At 35.2% G+C, this 21,511-nt stretch overlaps 2 protein-coding genes across 2 annotated transcripts; both read left to right on the top strand.

Moving 5' to 3' along the window:
• Positions 1-7,752: 7,752 nt before the first annotated feature.
• On the top strand, positions 7,753-9,284 carry LOC111420739 (homeobox protein HMX1). Its single transcript, XM_023053778.2, has 2 exons — positions 7,753-8,253; positions 8,589-9,284. The coding sequence occupies exons 1-2, from the start codon at positions 7,809-7,811 to the stop codon at positions 8,930-8,932; spliced, it is 789 nt and encodes a 262-aa protein (XP_022909546.1). The 5' UTR covers positions 7,753-7,808; the 3' UTR covers positions 8,933-9,284.
• An 11,405-nt stretch (positions 9,285-20,689) lies between these two features.
• LOC111420727 (uncharacterized) lies at positions 20,690-21,511 on the top strand. The gene is made up of 2 exons (XM_023053767.2): positions 20,690-21,175; positions 21,228-21,511. The coding sequence occupies exons 1-2, from the start codon at positions 20,851-20,853 to the stop codon at positions 21,341-21,343; spliced, it is 441 nt and encodes a 146-aa protein (XP_022909535.1). The 5' UTR covers positions 20,690-20,850; the 3' UTR covers positions 21,344-21,511.

Here is a 21,511-nt window from a genome sequence, read left to right as displayed (position 1 = left end):
TCTCCCAATAGTAATCCATTTCCAAAATCACCAAAAATTTGTTCTTCATCGCCAATGTTGAAGAAATTATCCATGATGATTTTATCTAAGTTTATATTACTTTCCTTATTTTAACTGAAATAGTAAAACGCTCGAATTTTATACGTCAGTATAAATTCTATTTGAGATTAGGTATCCGCAGTTATCCCTTAGATAGCAACTTATCCGACACCCAATCCACGGGTTACAGATATTTCAAAAGTTATCTCTTGGATAGCGGTATCTATAAGATAAATACAGTGGTAGTAACCAATTTTTAAGCTATCCGATAGATAACGCTATCAGAGACTTTAACCATGAGTGGTAGTAGTGGTAGTCGAATAAGTTTCGTAAGCTCAAGCGTTTGACTAGGTTTCAAATGTGTTTTTATCTCTCCATTACTACCATCTTTTAGATAAATTTATCTTATCCCTTAGATAGTTTAGCCAGAACATGGTAGTAACGAGCCTAAGTCGAATTTCCCTAACTCGAATTTCTCTGTAACTCGAACTGAACTACTATGGAATTTCTGCAACTTTTACTTCTATAAGTCGAATTTACCAAAGAATAAAATATTCTAATCCGCTCTGTAAGTAATTTTAAGTACAGAATCAAACCACAAAGACTCTGGCTCACAAACTACAGACTCTTGAACCAAAACAAACATAATGTTTTTATTGCTTCAGAATCAGATGAGGGTGATGATAATCTTGAAAATGAAATACTTATCGCTATGCCTACATTTGATGGAGCTCTTAGAAAGCTTGAAATCTTTGTATTATCAAAAGAGAATGTTCCAGATAATATTCATAATTCTTAACATTTAATAGAAGATTTTTTCGACAATGAGCGGTTGTCCACTTTAAGCCGAAAGAAAATTACGGATTACTTTAAAAAACTTGATTAATTTTCTACTTACAATAGTATTAAGGTTTCTGTTTTAAATATACGTACCTATTAAACAAGTACATTTCTATTTTTTTTCTTTAGAGTTGAAATTCTACTAATTTTTCTCTAACTCGAAGTTTTCTTCCGCTCCCTTAGTGATTCGAGTTAGGGGAATTTCACTGTAGTTTTAAATATTGTTTATTTGTAAACAGGGTTGAAAAAAAACATGTATTTTTTAATTTTATACAAAACACATGTTTTTTTTATATTTTAAACAAATAAAACTTAAAAAAAAACATAGTTTAAATCATATTTTTTCAAACATAATATTAATTGAAAATGTTTGATCTATATAATAGATACCTTATTTGAAGTCCGACTCTGTACTAAACTGTCGCGATCAGCTGTTACGAACTAAGTCGCGCCGCCGCCGTGAGGCTGTGTCGGTGAATCCCCGAAATAAGAAAACCAATTTTAATGAGGAACTATTGGCCTGGAGAAACCATAGGCCACTTATAAATTCGCATTGCAAGTTGGCTATTGCAATAACGTCTACTGTAAGTTACTTTGTGCCTGTGGTGTTCTTTTTTTGAACAATGTTGTCTACGGGAAGGAAGAAAGATGCCATTTGATCATATTTTGATGTCGTTAAAGATAATAACAAAAAATCAGTGACTGCTCAATGTAAAACATGTAAAGTAATTATGGCTGGACTAATGCTGCGTATGAAGAAACATATTCAAAAATGAGTTCCACCTGAAAATTCTCAGCTACCAATATATCGTTGATATTTTGAGGCAAAACGGCTAAGCCCGAATGATTCGAGTTCTAGGTCTTGTGTTAGTGCTAGTGCAAAACTCGACCTAACACTAGACCGAGAAGTAGAAACATTCGGAGTAGTTTTAGTGTTAGTTCTAGTTTTAGTTCAATAAAAATATGCAACATAGTGATATGTTATGGTAATTAGCGCTACCTATTACTATTATTAGAACTAACATGAGACCTAAAACTAGAAACATTCGGATTTAGCTGCACGTCTCTCAAGACGGCTAAACCCGAATGGTTCTAGTTTTAGGTCTTGTGTTAGTTCTAGTGATTGTGCTAGTACACAACTCGAACTTAACACTAGACCAAGAACTAGAAACATTCGGATTTAGCCATCTTGAGAGACGTGCGTTCTAGGTCTTGTGTTAGTTCTAGTGATGTGTAAAACTAGTGTAAAACTAGAACTAACACTAGACCTAGCACTAGAAAGTATCGGGTTTCCGAATGTTGTATCCAGATACTGCGTTCCCCGTATTGATCCGTTACATCGAGGTTTTTTTTAAAAATAGCATAAGTCATCAAACTGCCGAAAGCGGGTGAACCACCTGATGACAAAAAAAAACATACACGCCAATATCATTACTTCCTATCATGTCGAAGCTATTCAAAAAGCTTCAAAAAGCACTTATAGTTAGAAACTAGTGATTTCGAACCACCTGTTTGGAGTTCGAATTCAACATTAATCTAGTTCACAAGATTACAGCTCAAATTGAAAAAACCTTAAAAATCATACAATATTACTAATACTCCGAAAAGCACCTGGTAGGCGATTTTGCTTATCCACCATTGATGAGATTAATAAAACTGTATTCAAGTCACTTAACACACCAGCCCAACAGATTTTTAATACCAAGCTATTCTGAAAATATTTCGTGACATTTTGGAATATTGAATAAAATCCAAAAATGTTTTTACTACTGGTTTTATTTTTCAAATTCTTTTAATTTAACCTGACATGTTTCTATGTAGAGATCATCAGCGGAGGTCTACAAGCAATTAGCAAAATATTATAAACTTACAAAGATAAAAGATTTTTTGAGGTTATATTGTCAAATCGACACGAGATAGCACGAGATAGAAGGTAAGGAGAATCGCAGAGACCGCTGAGTAATCTATAGAAGAATATTGCATCCGCAAGTAGTCTCCGCTGACGGAGGGTGAGTAAACGATACTTTCCACATGCAGTGTTATAGTCTTCGTAAACATGATGCGATTTATAAAAAAGAAACTTTAAGAATTTCATCTGAATCCTCTCAAGTCTGTCGATATAGCAAGAATACTGGGAATTCCAGACACAATAATTGTGTCTGGAATTCCCAGTATTAATTATCAAAGTTTAAGATGCTGTAAATAAAAGCATTATAAATACTGATGATCGTATGCGGATTTGTAAAATCGTCACAAGAACGCATTACAAAACCAAACGTCCTATATGCATTGTTCACCACTCCATCAATATGAAGACCAAAAGATAGCTTTTGATCAAGGATGATACCAAGATCTCGAACAGATGAGTTGCTCTTTAGGACGTTATTGCCAAGTGTATAATTATAAAAGATATGATTCTGTTTTTTAGTAAACGTTATAGTTACACATTTAGAGATATTTAAAACAAGACAGTTATCAGAACAGAAAAGATCGACAAGTTAATATAAATAAGGAGAAACAATTTAAGGTGGTCAGCATACATGAGACAGCGGCAATGGGAGAAGGAGCCGAAGATGTCGCTAATGTAAAGAAGGAACAACAGAGGCCTCAGATGGCTGCCCTGAGGTACACCAGAAGAGATTGACAAGGCATATGAACAAAATCCATCAAATCGCGCGACATGAGTTCGTTCCAAGACGTCAGAGGTAAATAAGTCCAGCAAATACCCAGTAACACCAGCGCGATACAACTTACCGCATAACAAGTTATGATCTTGTCAAATATTTTGCTAAAGTACCTCGTCTACCTGGACGTTGTTGTCCATGGAAGAATACAGGAAGTCAACATACTCGAACATGTTCGTCTCGATTGAGCGGCAAGGATAAAAACCGTCTTGATTTACATTAATAGTATTTTTCAACTGAAAAATAGTCTCGAATACATGAAGCTTTCAAATACCTTTCCAAATAAGGGCAAAATAGAAAGTGAACGGTAGTTCTTGGCCAGGTGTCGGTCACCAAATTTGTAGACTGGTACAATATTCGCGGATTTCCACGTCAAGGGAAAGACTACAGTAGTGATGGATAAATTAAAAATTTTCATAAGAGGAATGGAAAGAGAAGCAGCGCAGTTAATAATAAGGACCGAAGGAGTACCATCTGATCCAAGACCCTTGCCGGGTGCCAGCGCCGTTTTATATAAGACCAAAACCGCTTAGGATCCGACTCAATAGAACACTGCACACGATCAATATAGCGCTTATAATCTAAGTCAATTAAGAATTTAGAACGACCCCGCAACAACGAGAATGATAGACAGATAGATATGTCGATGCTTTTGTATTATTGGAACTGTGATAAAGTGAGATTCAACAAAGTCTAAAGTACCACATGAAATCAATGACGACTCTGACTCGTGGTTGTATTTCCTTTATGCTGAATTTTGTTATGGCGTTTTAACCCTTCGGTTAATTGTTTTATTGCTGCCACTCTACTATCTTCAACTTCAATTAGCTTATGCGAATACTGTAAAGAGCATTTACTTCGGATCTTTTATACCTTCCATTTTCAGTTTTTGTGATGCACTACTAGATATGGTAGTAGTTGGAGTATTGGTAGTAGCAGCTCTTACAAAGTTGTGTTCTGCAAATATTGTAGAAAATTCAGAGGTTGGAGTAATATTTGTTGCGATTTGTATGAACAGACAACGCTTGTAAATCAGCAGTGGGACTGGAGAGGGCAAATTCAAAAGAAGTACCTAGATATATAATAAGAAGTAGATGGAAAGAAAAGATGGTTTTGTTTGTTGTACTCAGAAACTAATAACTTCGAACACCATTTGATAACAGACAAATTTTACGTTTAATTTTGATTTTGCAATCACCAGAAGTGTTGCCAACTATTATTTCGTTTACAAACGTACACGTTTCAAACCAAATGCTTGGGTTTAGTTTTGAAGATTTAGTATATACAGTGTGTCCCCGGATAGGTGAAACGACTCTTAAAAAAGAGAATTTTTTTTCGATATTAATTGTCATTTTTTGGGGTTTAGCCCTGCTTGATTAAAGACTAATTTTGAACATATTATTAATTTTTAAAAAACAAGTCAGTCTTGACAGCAAAAGTAAAACTTTTTTACGGCAGGTAAAGTACCTTTTCTATTTACAGTACGTGAAAGTGTTACTAAGAAGTTTTGTTCAGAATGAAAAACTATGGCCATATGCAAATTTTCGGAATGATCGGCCTACTTTGAAAAAATTCATATCAAACAATTTTATTTCTAACAAAGACTGCCATGGAAAAACAAAATTGCTGTTAATCTGCCAAACTGTAATTTAGTAAACTTAAAGTGTTTTTTAAATACAAAGTTTACGTGATTCAGTGTTCTTGTAGTTGATGAACAATATTTATTGGATAAAGGAATATTTTATGAAGTAGCTTCGTTAGCAGGATTAATACGTACATTATAAGAACGTATGATGTTATTGGCTCAATGAACAGTTTTAATTGATACTGTGAACTAGCATCGTTAGAAAGATAAACCTGTACATACATGATTACATTGTATGGTGTTATTGCAGCAATGAACATTTTTAATCGATACTATAAAGTAGTATCATTGGCAGGATAATCCTGCACATAATTATAATGTTCGACTTTGTTGACTCAATAAAATGTGATTTGATAAACTAATGTACGCTATTCATTCATGCAATAAATTTACATTAATCAATGAACGAGTTCATCCTTTTGTGCAAAATGTTCATTGTGTCAACGTACTTTTTCATCGGACGGATTTTATCGTTATTTTCATTGTTACAACGAAGAAATTCGGTGTATATACATCACTTTTTCTCTCAGTGTATGGAACCGGGGAAAAACCGATAAATATGGTTATTGCTTTATTTAGTGAAAATTTTCCTAATACTTTAATTAAAAGTAGGACTTCTTGACGTTTAATCAAAAGATTTCTTACAGCAAGTATTCACCCTAAAAGTAATTCTGATGAAACTGATTAACTGTTTTCTTTTGTGGGCGAACACACTTAATTTTTTGTGAACATTTTAAGAACGGTTTGTTTATTTTTCCCGAATAATCTGAATCTCAAAAAAAAAAAAATGTAATAAAGTACTATTGACGAAAATAATAAACAATGGGTTTTATCAAAATAGGGTGATGATTCCGAAAATTTGCATATGGCCATAACTTTTCATTCTGAATACAATTTCTTAGTAGTATTGTACCATACTGTAAGCAGAAAAGGTACTTTACCTGACACACAAGAAGTTTTCGCTTCAGTGTCAACACTCACTAGTTTTTTTTAATTTGAAAATATGTTCAAAATTAGTCTTTAACCAAGACAATTAATATCGAAAAAAATTTACATTTTATAAGAGTCGTTTCACCTATCTGGGGACACACTGTATATTATTAAACAGATAAAATTATGCTTTTATCTCACGTGTAACATAATGTGATGTTTGGTAAAAAAATAAAAAAATCTTTTTATAGTTGCAACCCAAAAATTCCCTTATAACATCGTTTGAGGCTACATCGATTAAAAAATTCCTCAATAACCCGGGAAATCATAAAAAAACACCCTTTTCCCCACTCTGCCCTCGAAAAAAAAAACCAATAAAATAATAATAAAAGGCAAACCAACCCCTGTATCTATTGACATACGTGGCGGTTCGCTAAACATTATTATCCTCTGGGGGTAGGCAATTCTGTGGACGGTTCGGTTGGTAACACTGATTGGAGTACACCCCCGTGGTGGGGAGATGTTGTGTGCAACCCTCGTATTAAGACCACGCCCGGCTCCCCCGGATGAGTTAAAAACCCCGCCTCCGAATTCAATATCTCATATCGCCCGCAAGGGATGATGCGCTTCCGAGAGAGTTTCCCCCCTTATCACCCCCACGGAACGGGGGATGCATGATTATCTCCTGCCATTGAGAGTTCCGGACCGGTGTTGTTGTTATTAGAGTGTATTCGGCCGGGGAAAATTGAGCGACGCCGCCGTCGATCTCGACCGCCCTTCCGGTCGTGGATTCATCCCCCCACCACCGGAGTTTCCACCCAACGTGCTAGGAAAAGGAAGAAAGTTCGAAATGAGAAGGATGGAAACGTTGAGGAAGCGCTCACGGAAACCGCCATTTGGGATTCTTAATTAAATCGCCCCCGGAAAAGCTAATTTCCTTCGCGAAGGGGTGAATCGGGGGAAAGACGGAGATAAGAGGAGGGGTAATTGGGGTAATTTATTGCGAAGGTTGCGGAATAACAGTTGAACCGCGATTAGACGGCACAGACACAATTGAACGTAAAGAGATTTGTGGCTCTAAACGATTGAGGTAGACGGAGAATGTGGAAGGAGGAGGATTGAAAAGGGGGTTGATGTAATGATAGTTTAGATAGTTTGGAGAATAGAATCTAAATAGTTTTGGTAACAACAATAATTTCTTGATAAAATGATTTATGAACCATAGATTGTTTAAAAATAATATTTAGGGATTTCTTACATTAGATAAATTTAAAGAAGGAATAAAAATAAATCATAACACAGGTTAATATTGAACCGCTGCCCAACCGAAAACCCTCTCGTTTACCATCGCTACCATGAGGCCCCCCGAAAATAACACAAAAAAAACTTCAAAAGCCACTTCACCTTTCCTGCTGGAATCGAGAGAGTGATAGAGAGAGAGAGAGAGGGGAGTTTCTCCCCAATAAAAGCTAGTGACCACGCCTCCTCTTCCTGCGAACGCAAGGCGGAGTTTCCACTTTGAGCCCCCTCATATCTCCACGCCACACCAACAAACCGAACTGCAACGCGGGGATCCCAAACCGCGTTCGCGTTCTAACCAGTCAACAATTCAAAACCGCGTACAAAATTATTAAGCTCACAATTTTATTTCCTTAAAAGCATCGGTTACAATGCTTCATTACAATTACACTCAATCTCTATCGCATTTCTTAAGTTACCATCAATTGGACGCCGATCAAAATCAAGAATCCGATCAAACGGCGGGCAATGAAGAAGAATTGAAGAACTCTACAGTTACAACGAATAAATCGTTTACAATAGCTGCAATTTTGGGTTTAAATAATAGTGGAGGTGGTGGACCGGGTGCTGTTGGTTCTGGTGGAGGTGGAAGTGTTGGTGGTGACGGTGATTTTGGTAAAGACGGAGATATGAACGTGGTTAATTTAAGTGTTCATCATCATCATCATCCCGGAAATATTGGGGAAAGATCTTCGTCGATGGGGTGTCCAAGGCTACAATTACCGACGATTCGACAAGGAAATAGTGGTGGTTTGGGTCTTCAGCATTACGTTACTGGAGGTTGTAGTACCGCTGGAAATAGACACGGTAATTCTGGTGAGTATATCTTCATATTTAAAGTGAATGAAGTAGTTAGGAGGTTGGTTTATTGTTTCTGCCGTATTGTTCTTGGGAAGCTGAGTGTAACTAGAATTTCTGTATGAAGGTTAGTGAGGTTGTTTGTAACTCAATCTACTAACTCACTTATTTTTTTTTTTAAATTAATAAAATTATTAATAACCACGCATTCACAACCACCATAAAGAAATGATCAACACTCAAAGTAAGCTTTGATTAAATCCCATGTTTCGATTTTTATAAAATCATCATCAGGGGTTATTAAAATTTTTAATAAATATCATAAATAATTTGTTTTCTTTGTGTTTTTTTAGTTCGTGGATTAAAACATTTAACAAATTCCGTAATATCCAATAAAAAAGCGTGTAAGAGTAAACGGGTGAGAACGATCTTCACGCCGGAACAATTAGAACGATTAGAAGCGGAATTCGAACGACAACAATACATGGTTGGTCCCGAGAGGTTATATTTAGCGCATACCTTACAATTAACCGAAGCCCAAGTTAAAGTTTGGTTCCAAAATCGACGGATAAAATGGCGAAAACACCATTTGGAATTGACCCAACAACGACTGGCCGCGTTAAAACAACAACAATTATTACTGGATGATACCAATGCTGATATACAAGATACAAACAGTTCCGGGACAGATACTTGAAATCAATTTCTTACTAATGAAGATGTAGATTAAAAATTTATACGGTTAAGAAAAAAATTATATAAAATGAAAAAAAAAAGTTTTTGTATAAAATGTAAATAATGGATCTTCTTGGTGGTTGTTATTATCTTTTTGTAAATAAGTAAATGATTATTTTGGGGGGGAAATGACTTTTTTTTATTTCAGGGAGTAAAAGTAAGAGTCATATATGAGCTTACTAAATTACGAGGTTGTTTCGTAAAATAATTATTAAATTATTGAATCCGTCGTGGAATTTTATCGGGTTAACGAAAAAGCCCGATGAAATATTGTGATTATTGTATAAGTTAGAGTTTTTAAATAAAATATAAAATTTATTGAACAAGTTATTTTTCTTTTCCTTTCTATTTTTGCTTCTTTCAGTTTTTGTACCAACTAAAGCTGAAAATTCAGATTCTACTAGATCAGCAGTTGAAAATGAAAGAAGAGGCAATATTATATACGTCGTATTTGGATACAAAAATTATTTATGTTGTTTGAAGTTTCAAGTACATTGTATGTAATGAAAACATATCAGAAAATAAGCAATTTTAGCAATCTATTTATATACGTGAATTTCTTTGCTTCTTGTCTGATGTGTTTCTAGTGATTGGTCTCAAAATCAGCACCTCTTTGGTGTTTGCCCACAACTCCGTAGTATATATCATTATTGCTTTTGTATATCTCAACTTTAGTCTCGGTAAATATGTAGTTGTTAATGCGTAGTGTTTCACGGATGGAGCAGTATGTGTTGCTGTGGTCGCTCCGAGATTTCATCCATTTTCCTGTTGGTTGACTTTGGAAAACGTTTTGCCAAGTTCCGCACTACGCATTAACATTATACACCTCTACGGAGAAAAAACCTACAGAAAAACCAAGCTCTGCGAAAGACTGAGGGAAAAGAAAACCAACTTACTTTGCGTATTTAATTTCCTAAAACGATGGCGTGACTCTGACTTACAGGCAACCTTCACCAGACTAGCCCAGCACACCAGATCTTGACAAACTCAAGCCATCCTCAGACGAGCCAGCAACACTCTTCTCAAAAAGGAAATTGGTCAAACGGGGAAGAACCTTAATGACACTGAATACGAGCTCTATAAACTTCATCTATTCCTGAGTCAAAAGTTGCACACCATCATCTGGTCCCGTTTAAAAGTCCTAAAGCTTTGGCGTAGTGAAACCAACAAAGTTCTAAAAACCAGCAAACTTCAAAAGAAATTCGTTAAGGTTGTCATCAAAGAAATTAACAATTCTCACATTTTATTGGCTACTTTAAAAAATGTAAACTGAAAGAAATGACACCAAAGGAACCATTTCCTTAAAATTACCTGTGAGAACATGATGGGGATCAATTATTCATAGTTTAAAAAGTCTTCTTGATACACAATATGTACTAAAAACATTAGCAGTTTGTTAATGAGTTGAAGATATACTCAATAAACGAGTTGCAAAGTTGATATTGGATGAGGATATCTTTTAGGTACAAGTTTCAATCTTTTATCACCTAACCCTGTTGTTATGGTATATTAAAAAAAAACAAGTTCAAGTTGAAAAACGAGTGGGGAGGCCACGAATTTTTTAATGAATGAGTGCTTTAGTTTTATGAAACGTGTTTTTTAAGCTATTTTTTGTAATTCGCGTTTTTATCCTTTGTTTTTAACAAAAATAAAGTAAATTTTGACAATGTATGGAAATAGGTATGTAGCAGTTGGTAACACCGTAACATTTGAAAATAGAAATTTGAATTGACAATTAAAAATTGCCAAAACACAAGATGTATTCACCTGAAAAAAATATTTCATGTACAGGGTGTCCATATTTCGATGGGTTTGCAGGGTATCCCAGTTATTATGAAAGATAGAAAGTTGCGGCTTTCGCGAACCTGAGCTACATTTTTGTGAAACTTACAATGGCGCAAACCAAATTTTCATACCCCTCTTCGTTTTTGATATACAGGGAGTGTTTGAAATTTACGATTTTCAGACACCTGCTGTATCTCGGCTATCCGGAAACTTAGTAAAAAAGTAAAAACGGGTTTTCATAGATTTTTTCACGTGGAATCCAATGGTGCACGTAGAATTTTTCTAGTCATCCCGGTTTTTGAGTTATAAACACAACTCAAATACTGACTATTCAACTTTTAAAATACTTAACTCTTTATAACTCAAAAACCGTGATGACTAGAAAAATTCAACGTGCACCATTGGATTCTACGTGAAAAAATCTATTAGAACCCGTTATTATGTTTCCGGATAGCCGAGATACAGGAGGTGTCTGAAAATCGTCAATTATGAAACACTTCCTGTATATCAAAAACGAAGAGGGCTATGAAAATTTGGTTTGCGCCATTGTAAGTTTTACAAAAAAGTAGCTCAGGTTCGCGAAAGCCGCAACTTTCTATCTTTCATAATAACTGAGATACCGTGTAAACCCGTCGAAATTTGGACACCCTGTACACCTCCCAAAATAAGAGAAATTGCTCCATAGACAAAAATTGTCACATTGACAACTAGAAAAATTAATGACCCAATGTCACCAACTTGAACTAGTTCCATAAAATGTTACTAAAATCTCCTTACAGCATCGGACGCTGTAAGGAGTCTCATTACAGCACCCGTTTGAGTACTGTAATAGCTTTCATTACCGTCACGAATTACAAAAAATACATAACCCAACTGGAAGGAGATAAACCAAGGTTAAACCAAGTCGCTGAATGCTGTTATGAGTTGGAAAGTCATTTTGAAACAGCCCTTTTCTCAAGCTTAACCGAGAGGAAAGGGAAGTAAAAAACTTTTTAGGTAAGAGAAAGCAAATGGCAATAAATCCAATCCATCTTGGAGCAAATATTTCTAGATCCAAATTTTAATGGAATTCATCTTAATAAAGAAGAACAAATACAAGTAACAGACTTTATAGCCAATATGGCTACTGTAACAAGCCCAGATGAGTCTGCAGAGGTCTGCCATTACCATTGGCTCTTTATCGATCTAAAGAACAGTTATTGGGAAAACCATATGTTTTAAAATCCATGGAAAAACTACATCCCGTTGTTTGCTGTAAGAGGACTTGTTTTGGGTCGACATTAAGTAACGTAGCGGTCCAGATACTATAAGTATGCTAAGATACTAAGAAATTGGCTTACAGCTGGTAAAATAACTTTCATTGCTCACAATTTAAAATTATTAAATTCTGCCACCAATGTGGAGGTTAATGAAGACAATGAAGACATTCCTGACATTGAAGTGATTTGGAAACGTTGCCAGAGCTGTCTGAAAATTCATTAGATTCGAACTAATGATTGTTTTTAGAATAATACTTCTTCTGTCCAAAATTATGCTATACATTTCTCTAAAATTTATGGATTAAGGAAAGTTTGGAGAATTAACGAGTTTCTATCCATTTAATATAATCTACATGCGGTGTTTCTAATAAAGTATTAGGCGGCATGTTTAAAAACAGTTGAGTTGTTATGCATGCGTCAGTTGAGAAATGTCAATTTGTCTGACAATTACAAGATAGAAATGTACAAAAGAGACGTAAAGACGAAGCAACTAACGTATGAACAGTGTGCTGGAATTTTACAGTTCTTGTTACATCACAAAACCGACAGCAAATTGAAGCGCTGTGTTATTGATCAAGTTGCAAGGAAGTTTGATGTTGCCCGAGAAACTATTACACGTATATGGAATAGGGCGAAGGAAATATTTGTGTCAATGTGGCTTCCACGTGTTGAATAAAATCAAAGAAACTCCACTTAATCGTCGTGACACAATTCGGAGTTTGCCGTTTGCAATTAACATTCCAAAATCGACCGTTTTTCGCATTTTCAAAGAGGGACTACTATAAAAGAATATCCTCAACAGTGAAGCCACTATTAACGGACTATAACAAAGAACGTGACTAGAGTTCTGTTTGTCGAAGGTTAAATCAAATCGATGTTTTGAGGATATGTATAGACGAAAAGTAGTTTTACTTATCGCAAGTTAAAAGGTCATACTACATCAGGCCGGACGAAGCAAAATCAGAAAGGCACTGTAAGAGCAAACGGTTTATAACTAAAATTATGTTTATGGTTGCAGTGATCAGACCACAGAATAGGACTCTGCAAAGAGAAACAGTAAGAACCGGAACAATGGTGATCAAAAACATCGAGTCTATTAACGCAGTAGAATGTAAAAAGATGATTATCGATAACGTTTTACCAGCCATTTGATCTAAATTCCAAAAAGCGCATAAAGCCAAGACAATTTATGTTCAACAAGATAATGTAACAGCGCATTCTTATGAAAATGATGCAAATTGCTGGTTGAAGGATTAAGAGATAGTCCTGATTTGAATGTTTTAGACCTTGGCTTCTTCAATGCTATTCAGTCTTTGTAGCACCAAACATCGCTAAAAACTATGGATTAATTAATCTAGATTGTATTGAAAATGCCTTCGACGCATTAACTAAAGAAAAATTAGATAACGTATTCTTGACACTATGAAAGTGCATGGAGTGAACCATGATGGCCTCAAGAGGCAACAACTATAAAATTGAGCACTTTGGTGTTTACCTGCATCTATTACGTGCAACCAAACTGCCATTGAAACAGCTGAATTGTGTTTGAATGTGTAAAATCTTCATTAATGTATGTTTAAATTAAGTTACAAATTGAATTACTAATTTTACAAATACAATAAAGCAGGTTTCAAAGTTTTATATACCATAATTTGGGAAAAATTGTAAAGAGAAATGTATACCATAATTTGAGACAGAGGGAGAATTTGAGATTTGTTTCAAAGAATAAATTTTTTTTTACTCCATAGTAATTAATCCCATAAATATGAACCATGCGCCGTTACAGCCGTCAGACTGAATTTTCCGAGCTGTATTTGTATTTAAAAGCTTGTTCTCAAAAAATTTTCAAAATCGAGAATATTCTCCTTTTTTTCTCGAGAATTTTTCATCTCTAGTCATAATCAAATACACGCATCATTTAGGAGGTATTCACATAATTGCTAATGTATACATTGATCATAGCAGTGTGTGTATACACTGCTATGATCAACCTTACTCATAAGAAGTACCAGTGTCGATATAAATTTCAAATTTATAAGCTTATTCCGCACGAAATTTGCTTCAAGTATTCCTTGTAAGTTCGTCCACACAATATTCCTTAAACTTAACAGTCAAGTGGTGAAAAATAATTGACCTAAGTTTATCGACCAAGATGATGGTCATCTTTTGACTTCATTTTTGTGTTATAAAATGAATGTTAACACACTTCATTCGTACCGATTATCATTTTACATCAACAGTTTGATGTCTTAATTTCGTAACAATTCAAAATATACTTGTACAAAGGTAACTATTAAGGTATTAAGATACGAAACATTATAATTAGAAACGCGAAATTTATTAGGGTTAGTAATTACCATGTTAAAAGTAACCCTTTCATCAAAACAAAGAGAAATTAATTAAAGCGTTAATTCCAGCTACTTGAGTTATCTTAACAAGTTCATCTTAATAATTAAGAAAATTGTATTCTATAAATTATATTCTCCATTAAATTTTTATGATCGAACAGTCGATGTATTCACATCAACTCGTTCAGGCAGCAAAGATTTTTTCAGCAATATTTCAAATGTTGACCATACAGAACGTTATACAGCTGAAAATCGCGTTGGTGTATCTCGTAGATGCCGTTATGCAATTAGACTTGGAGAAGCAAAAAATAGAAAAGAATGAATTTTGGGCTAAACACCATTTTTCGAGAAGATACTCCACGAAGTCTTCAAAACCAGCATCATGTATTTCTGATCGATCTAAAATTTTCTAACCATTCTGGGTTAATATTGGCCGAAAATGTACGGAACTATATTAAGTGATGCAGTGTTTTTTTTTGCTTTTCCATTTTTTTTGCAAGTCTTTTTGTCTTATTCGTTGCAAGAAATATTATTTATTTTCTAGTTCATATAGAGCTCAACACTCCTAATTTAAACCTTGATTTAAAGCGTTCTTTGTATTATAAAATGAGTCAAAAGCAACTTTAGTAAATTAAATATCTTTTTGTTTTTACTAAACGCATAATTTATATTGTATAATTGAAACCGGCAAAAAAATTCATCACTTTAACCCCATTTCTCCTCCCTGACACAAAAAAAAATCTCAAAACTCCCCCACATACAGAAACATAAATCCTTCCAATCCTACGAAAACGGACACAAATTCCAAACAATCAATTGATCAATCCTTCAACTTCCCTCAAAACCCCAATTTCTCATAACCAAAGCAATAACCGTCAATAATACCGTTTCAGAAAAATATTTTTTTCGAAAAATTCCCATAGACAGTAATAAATAAAAGAAGAACCCTCTTGTTGGTACTATAACCGGGGGGTGGTTTCGCAACAAAAGAAGCGAAGCAATTACACATCAAACGCCGTAGCCGGCGACGGGAAAAATTTCCCCGTTTAGGAATTCATATATTGTTTTTGAAATAATGCCGTAACGAGATTTCATCCCCTTTTCGCATTCGAGGGATGATATGTCGTCGCGGTTGTATCGCGACAAGTATCTCGACGAGTAAAATTTTCGGTTTTCCCCCCTCTTTACGCGGTGTCACTCGAAGTGATTGACTATGTTAATAACGGAAGAAGTTGCATTTTTGGGACCACCCCTCTTTTATTAGTTACGGTAACGTGAAATAAGGGAGGGTTACCAAACGATATTACACCGTTTAATTAAAGGAGGAGAATAACCTTTTTCGATTTTAAAAATAAAATTTTTTTTTGTTTACTAAAAAATCAAAATAATCTAATAAACCAAATTAGCCCTTATTTTCAGATTGAGGCGGTTCCATTTTATAGTGGGGACCCCCCATTACGGAGCCCTACAGATAGAGAGAGAGAGAGAGAGGACCAAAAGGTTCTCTTCGTTTCTCCCGGATTAATTGAAATGCCTCGCATACCGCCTCCACCCCGTAAAGCTCCCCCGGGGGGAGCAAGGGGTAAAATGGGGGCGGATGCGGCGCCATCGACCCGGATGAACTCGCTTCGTCTACCGACCTGATGAAATTGTTATTGTTACGGCGCGTCACGGTCGATTTTAGCCCCCCATTTAAACCCCCTTCCCCCCAAACAACTCTTATCATCGCTACCCTTTACAGATTCCGAAAAGCAGTGACAGAGAGAAGGAAAAGGGGTCGTATACCTTTGATGAATACCTTGTTATCTTTATCTTTCTTTATCTTCGGCCCTCCTTTCTATCTGATCCTATAAGGTCCAGGTATTAAGTTGTAGCAAGTTGAAACTTCATCAAACATTCGGGAACATTCGACAACTAGAAACATTCGGGTTTAGACGTACGTCTCTTAAGACGGCTAAATCCGAATGATTCTAATTCTAGGTCTAGCACTGTACAACAATTAGAACTAGAACTAACACTAGACCTAGAACTAGAAACAGTTCTTCAGACGCATGGCTAAACCCGAAACTTTCTAGTTCTAGGTCTAGTGTTAGTTCTAGTTTTACACTAGCACTATTACTATGTAGTATTAACACTATACTTAGAACTAGAATCATTTGGGTTTAGCCGTACGTCTCTAAAGACGGCTAAACCCGAATGATTCTAGTTCTAGGTATAGTGTTAGTTCTAGTTTTATACATGCAGTGCTACTAGAGCTAACACAAGACCTAGAACTAGAAACATTTGGGTTTAGCCGTCTTTAGAGACGTGCGGCTAAACCCGAATGATTCTAATTCTAGTGTTAGTTCTAGTTTTACACTAGCACTATTACTATGTAGTATTAACCAGTGTTGTTAAATACGCGGGTATTTATTTTCAAGGGAAAATTCCCTGGATATATACCCGGGGGTATTTACCCAAGCTGGGTAGTTAGAGGTATTTATAAAATTTGATTAAATTGAGTTGATGACAATTTTGCAAGTACTTCAAGAATGCAGAGTCGATTATCGATACACCAAACTTATGACGGCTTATTTAATGACGGTAAAATTGCATGTAAGTACTGACCGAAAACCCATTGGGCGTGGGGTAAGACAAGACGATACAATGTTGCACTCAAATTGTTCATCACAGTCCTGGAGAGTGCATTTAAACAATTAGATTGGACCCAAAAAGGTATAAACATTGATGGCAATACCTAAGTAATTTGCGCTACGCGAACGATACAGACCTTATGTCGGATAGCTTTGGAGAGATAAAACTGATGCTGAACGACTTACAGGAGGTGTGCAAAAGTCGGTCTAAAGATCAACGTCGAGAAATCAAAATTTATGACAAATCTTGTTCCCAGTTCTAACATCAACATTGGGGATAATGAGATTGAGAGGGTTGACAGTTATGTATATCTTGGCCATGAGGTTCGTGTATCGAGAGATAATACGGGAAACTTAGAGACATCTTCATGAGCGATATTCCTATATATTTGAAAAGAAAGGCTTTCAATCAATGCCTGCATCCCCGTTGGGTTACGACATACGGTTTTGAAACTTTAACATTAACGCTGGCCATTACCAGGAGGCTCAAAGTAACGCAAAGAAAGCTGGAAAGGTCGATGCTGGGTATAACCCTGTGGGACCACATACGAAATGAAGACCTACGAAGAAGAACTGGTGTAAATGATGTGGTCAACATTGTGGCAAAGCTCAAGTGGAACGGGGCGGATCATCGTCGCAAGAATGAAGGAGTCTTCGATCGTTGACAATTCCTGGTCTTCAACGCCCATTTGATCATCTTCCACTACATTTTTTTCTGAATCTGTTAGATTTTTACTTGTTTCACTTTTATATGTACTGCTTTGGTATTTACCGTGGGCCTGGGTAAATACCCGGATAAATACCCATTTTATAAATACCTACCCGCCGGGTATTTACCCACCGCCCATCACTGGTATTAACACTATACCGAGAACTAGAATCATTTGGGTTTAGCCACACGACTCTAAAGACGGCTAAACCCGAATGATTCTAGTTCTAGGTATAGTGTTAGTTCTAGTTTTATACTTGCAGTGCTACTAGAGCTAACATAAAACCTAGAACTAAAAACATTTGGGTTTAGCCGTCTTTAGAGACGTGCGGCTAAACCCGAATGTTTCTAGTTCTTGGTTTAGCGCTGCATGACGATTAAAACTAGAACTAATACAAGACCTAGAACTATACTCTGTTTTTAAACCAGGAGGAGTAAACGCGAAAGTCAGATTTACACTAGGAAAAATCACCAGAAAATATCACTAGATATTTTGGCGGAAAATTAAAATTAATAATTATTCTTATTTATTTATTTACTTATTATTGTATTTATTTTCGTTTGTTATCGTCAACACTAAACATACAAATTAACATTGAAGTTATGAGTGTATTTATTTCAAAATATAATAAAGAAGGGTTTAAGAACACAAAAGTTACAATAATGAACGAAACTGTCGAATTGTCAATAACCTAACCTTCAAATTCAAAATCAAAATTGCCTGTGTGTGAACCTTCCTCGCATTCAACCAATAACGTGCAAGGTCAATCTGGTGACAAATTTAAAATACTCCTCCTGGTTTAAAAACAGAGTATAATTGTCAAAGAAAACTTCAAGGTATAATTAATGTTTGTAAACAAAACTAACCTTACCTAACATTCCTTCACGCTATAATTGACATTACAAAAGAAAACTTCACGCTATAATTGCCATTACAAATTGCCAAAGAATACTTCATGGTATAATTAATGTTTGTAAACAAAACTAACCTTACCGAACATTCCTTCACGCTATAATTGACATTACAAAAGAAAACTTCACGCTATAATTGCCATTACTAATTTCCAAAGAAAACTTCATGGTATAATTAATGTTTGTAAACAAAACTAACCTTACCTCACATTCCTTCACGCTATAATTAACATTACAAAAGAAAACTTCACGCTATAATTGCCATTACTAATTGCCAAAGAATACTTCATGGTATAATTAATGTTTGTAAACAAAACTAACCTTACCTCACATTCCTTCACGCCATAATTGACATTACAAAAGAAAACTTCACGCTATAATTGCCATTACTAATTGCCAAAGAAAACTTCATGGTATAATTAATGTTTGTAAACAAAACTAACCTTACCGAACATTCCTTCACGCTATAATATAAATATACTTGCTCAACTTAAAATTTCTGTAGATAATACATATGTCCCTCTTAACGAAGTAGTAAAAAGCCTTGGGTTAATTATTGACAGCGGCCTTAAGTTTGCAGAGTTTATTAATAAATGTACACAACATGCATATTGTAATTTAAAATTAATTTACAATAGCAGACACTTTTTAAATAGAAAAACGAAAGTTATGCTATGTGAATCATTGGTGTTATCGAATTTCAATTATTGCGATGCTGTCTATTCATCTTTTATTTCCTATCTGTATAAAAGAAAGATACAAAAGGTGCAAAATTCGTGTTTGCGGTTAATTTTCGGAATTAGACGGCGACAGCATGTTGGTCACCGGTTGCTTGATTTGAATTGGTTGAATATGTGTAATCGTCGGGCATTGCACTCAGCTTGTCTATATCACAGGATTATCACCTATCAGAAGCCTTCATATTTATATGATAAGATTACATTCCGATCTGACGTGCATACATTGAATGTAAGATTTAGAGGCACGCTGACTCCCCCGATACATAGCCTTCAGCTCTTTAAGAAATCGTTTACATACCAAATTGCTAAAATATACAATGATATGCCGTTAGATGTAAGATCGTCTGCAACCGTATACACATTTAAACGGAAATACTCTAGGTATTTGTCTGGCTTGGCTTGAGGTGTCGTTGTCTATCGCATTCGCATTTTATCTTGTCGATGACGAGGACGACATGTTATATATTTTTTTTCTTCATTTGTTTATTATTTGGTTAGTGTTCAAGTGTGTGCAAGTTTATGTGTTGAGTTTTTGAGCGCTGAATTACCTAACTTTTAAATTCAAAATCAAAATTCAAAGTTGCCTGTGTGCAAGGTTTATATATTAAAGGTTGTCTAAGTACCTATGCTGCAATACTTTGATTTAGTTTGTGGGCGAGGGGCAAGAGCAGGAGTTTTTCGTGACGTAAGCGATCACGGATTGCGCACGTACCTCATGGCCATGTGGTACTCCATGCATTTGTTTAATTTGAATTGCTTGGCGGTATTATTTTCCACATGTGACGTAATGCGCAGTATGGTTGCGTACGAATCTAGACAACCTCTTATATATAAACCTTGGCCTGTGTGTGAACCTTCCTCGCATTCAACCAATCACGTGCAAGGTCAATCTGGTGACAAATTTAAAATACTCCTGCTGGTTTAAAAACAGAGTATAGAAACATTTGGGTTTAGCCGTACGTCTCTAAAGACGGCTAAATCTGAATGAAAACTAGAACTACCACAAGACCTAGAACTAGAAACATTTGGGTTTAGCCGTACGTCTCTTGAGACAGATAAATTGTTATTGTTACGGCGCGTCACGGTTGATTTTAGCCCCCCATTTAAACCCCCTTCCCCACAAACAATTCTTCTCACCGCTACCCTTTACAGATTCCGAAAAGCAGTAACAGAGAGAAGGAAAAGGAATTTGTTGATGAATACCTTTGATACCTTTGATGAATACCTTGTTATCTTTATCTTTCTCTATCTTCGGCCCTCTTTTCCATCTGATCCTATAAGGTAAAAGTATTAAGTTGTAGCAAGTTGAAACTTCATCAGTCCTAAAAAGAAAGAAAAAGATTATTCAAAATTTTAATTAAAAGCTAACTTCACCACGAAAAATTTATTCAATACATTTATGAAGTTATCCACTAACCCCTAAAAATCAATTTTATTCTAACCTAAATTCTTAAGCATATTTTAAATCAAAACAATTTCAATAAAACTATATAAATGCCTTTTACAATAGATCAAGACAAATTTCTTTTGGAAGCTTATTTTAGAACGGGCGAAAAGGTGGCAAAAACTTGGATGTACGATATAAGAAAATGCCAGTCGGAGTTTTATTTAAAATATCCGGATGAAGAGCAGATAGTTTACGATGTTTTCGCTCAATATGTAAGAAGATTAGTGTCTAGATTTAATAAAACCGGAGGAGTTTGTAAAACAGTGCCGAAAAGGAAGGCCTCGAAAGTAACGGAAGAATTATTGAAGGAATTTGAGGTTATGCTAGAAGAGGACCCAAGGAGATCTATAAGACAAATAGCTAAAATAACAGGTTAATTAATTTGATTTAATTTTATTTAAGCTAAATGAAAAAATTGTTTTAGGGATATCATATGGTTCATGTCGGAAGGCTTTAGGACTGATAGAATCCTTTAAAAATCAAGATAACCAACAAAATATAGTTGATACAAAAGAAACGATATCGTCTTTGCGTATTTAATAATTAATAATATAAGAAAAAGTTAACAAATTTTGTTTCTATTGTGATTCGTAAATGTTATTAAAAATAAGTTTTAATGTAATATTTACCGTCGATGAATAATCATTTGCTTTATTTATATCGATTTTGTGGAATCTCGTTGAATAAATAAAACTTAGTTAACACTAA

Source organism: Onthophagus taurus, chromosome 3 (genome assembly GCF_036711975.1).
Source record: "Onthophagus taurus isolate NC chromosome 3, IU_Otau_3.0, whole genome shotgun sequence".
Lineage (NCBI taxonomy): Eukaryota > Metazoa > Arthropoda > Insecta > Coleoptera > Scarabaeidae > Onthophagus > Onthophagus taurus.
The sequence above is the reverse complement of the archived record's forward strand: the minus strand, read 5'-3'. Positions and strand labels throughout refer to the sequence as shown.

Excerpts from the sequence above, each read along its gene's own strand:
- LOC111420739 (XM_023053778.2), top strand. The coding sequence starts at position 7,809 with ATGCTTCATTACAATTACACTCAATCTCTATCGCATTTCTTAAGTTAC. Across the intron at positions 8,254-8,588 it reads AAATAGACACGGTAATTCTG|TTCGTGGATTAAAACATTTA; the intron begins GTGAGTATATCT and ends GTGTTTTTTTAG.
- LOC111420727 (XM_023053767.2), top strand. The coding sequence starts at position 20,851 with ATGCCTTTTACAATAGATCAAGACAAATTTCTTTTGGAAGCTTATTTT. Across the intron at positions 21,176-21,227 it reads ACAAATAGCTAAAATAACAG|GGATATCATATGGTTCATGT; the intron begins GTTAATTAATTT and ends AAATTGTTTTAG.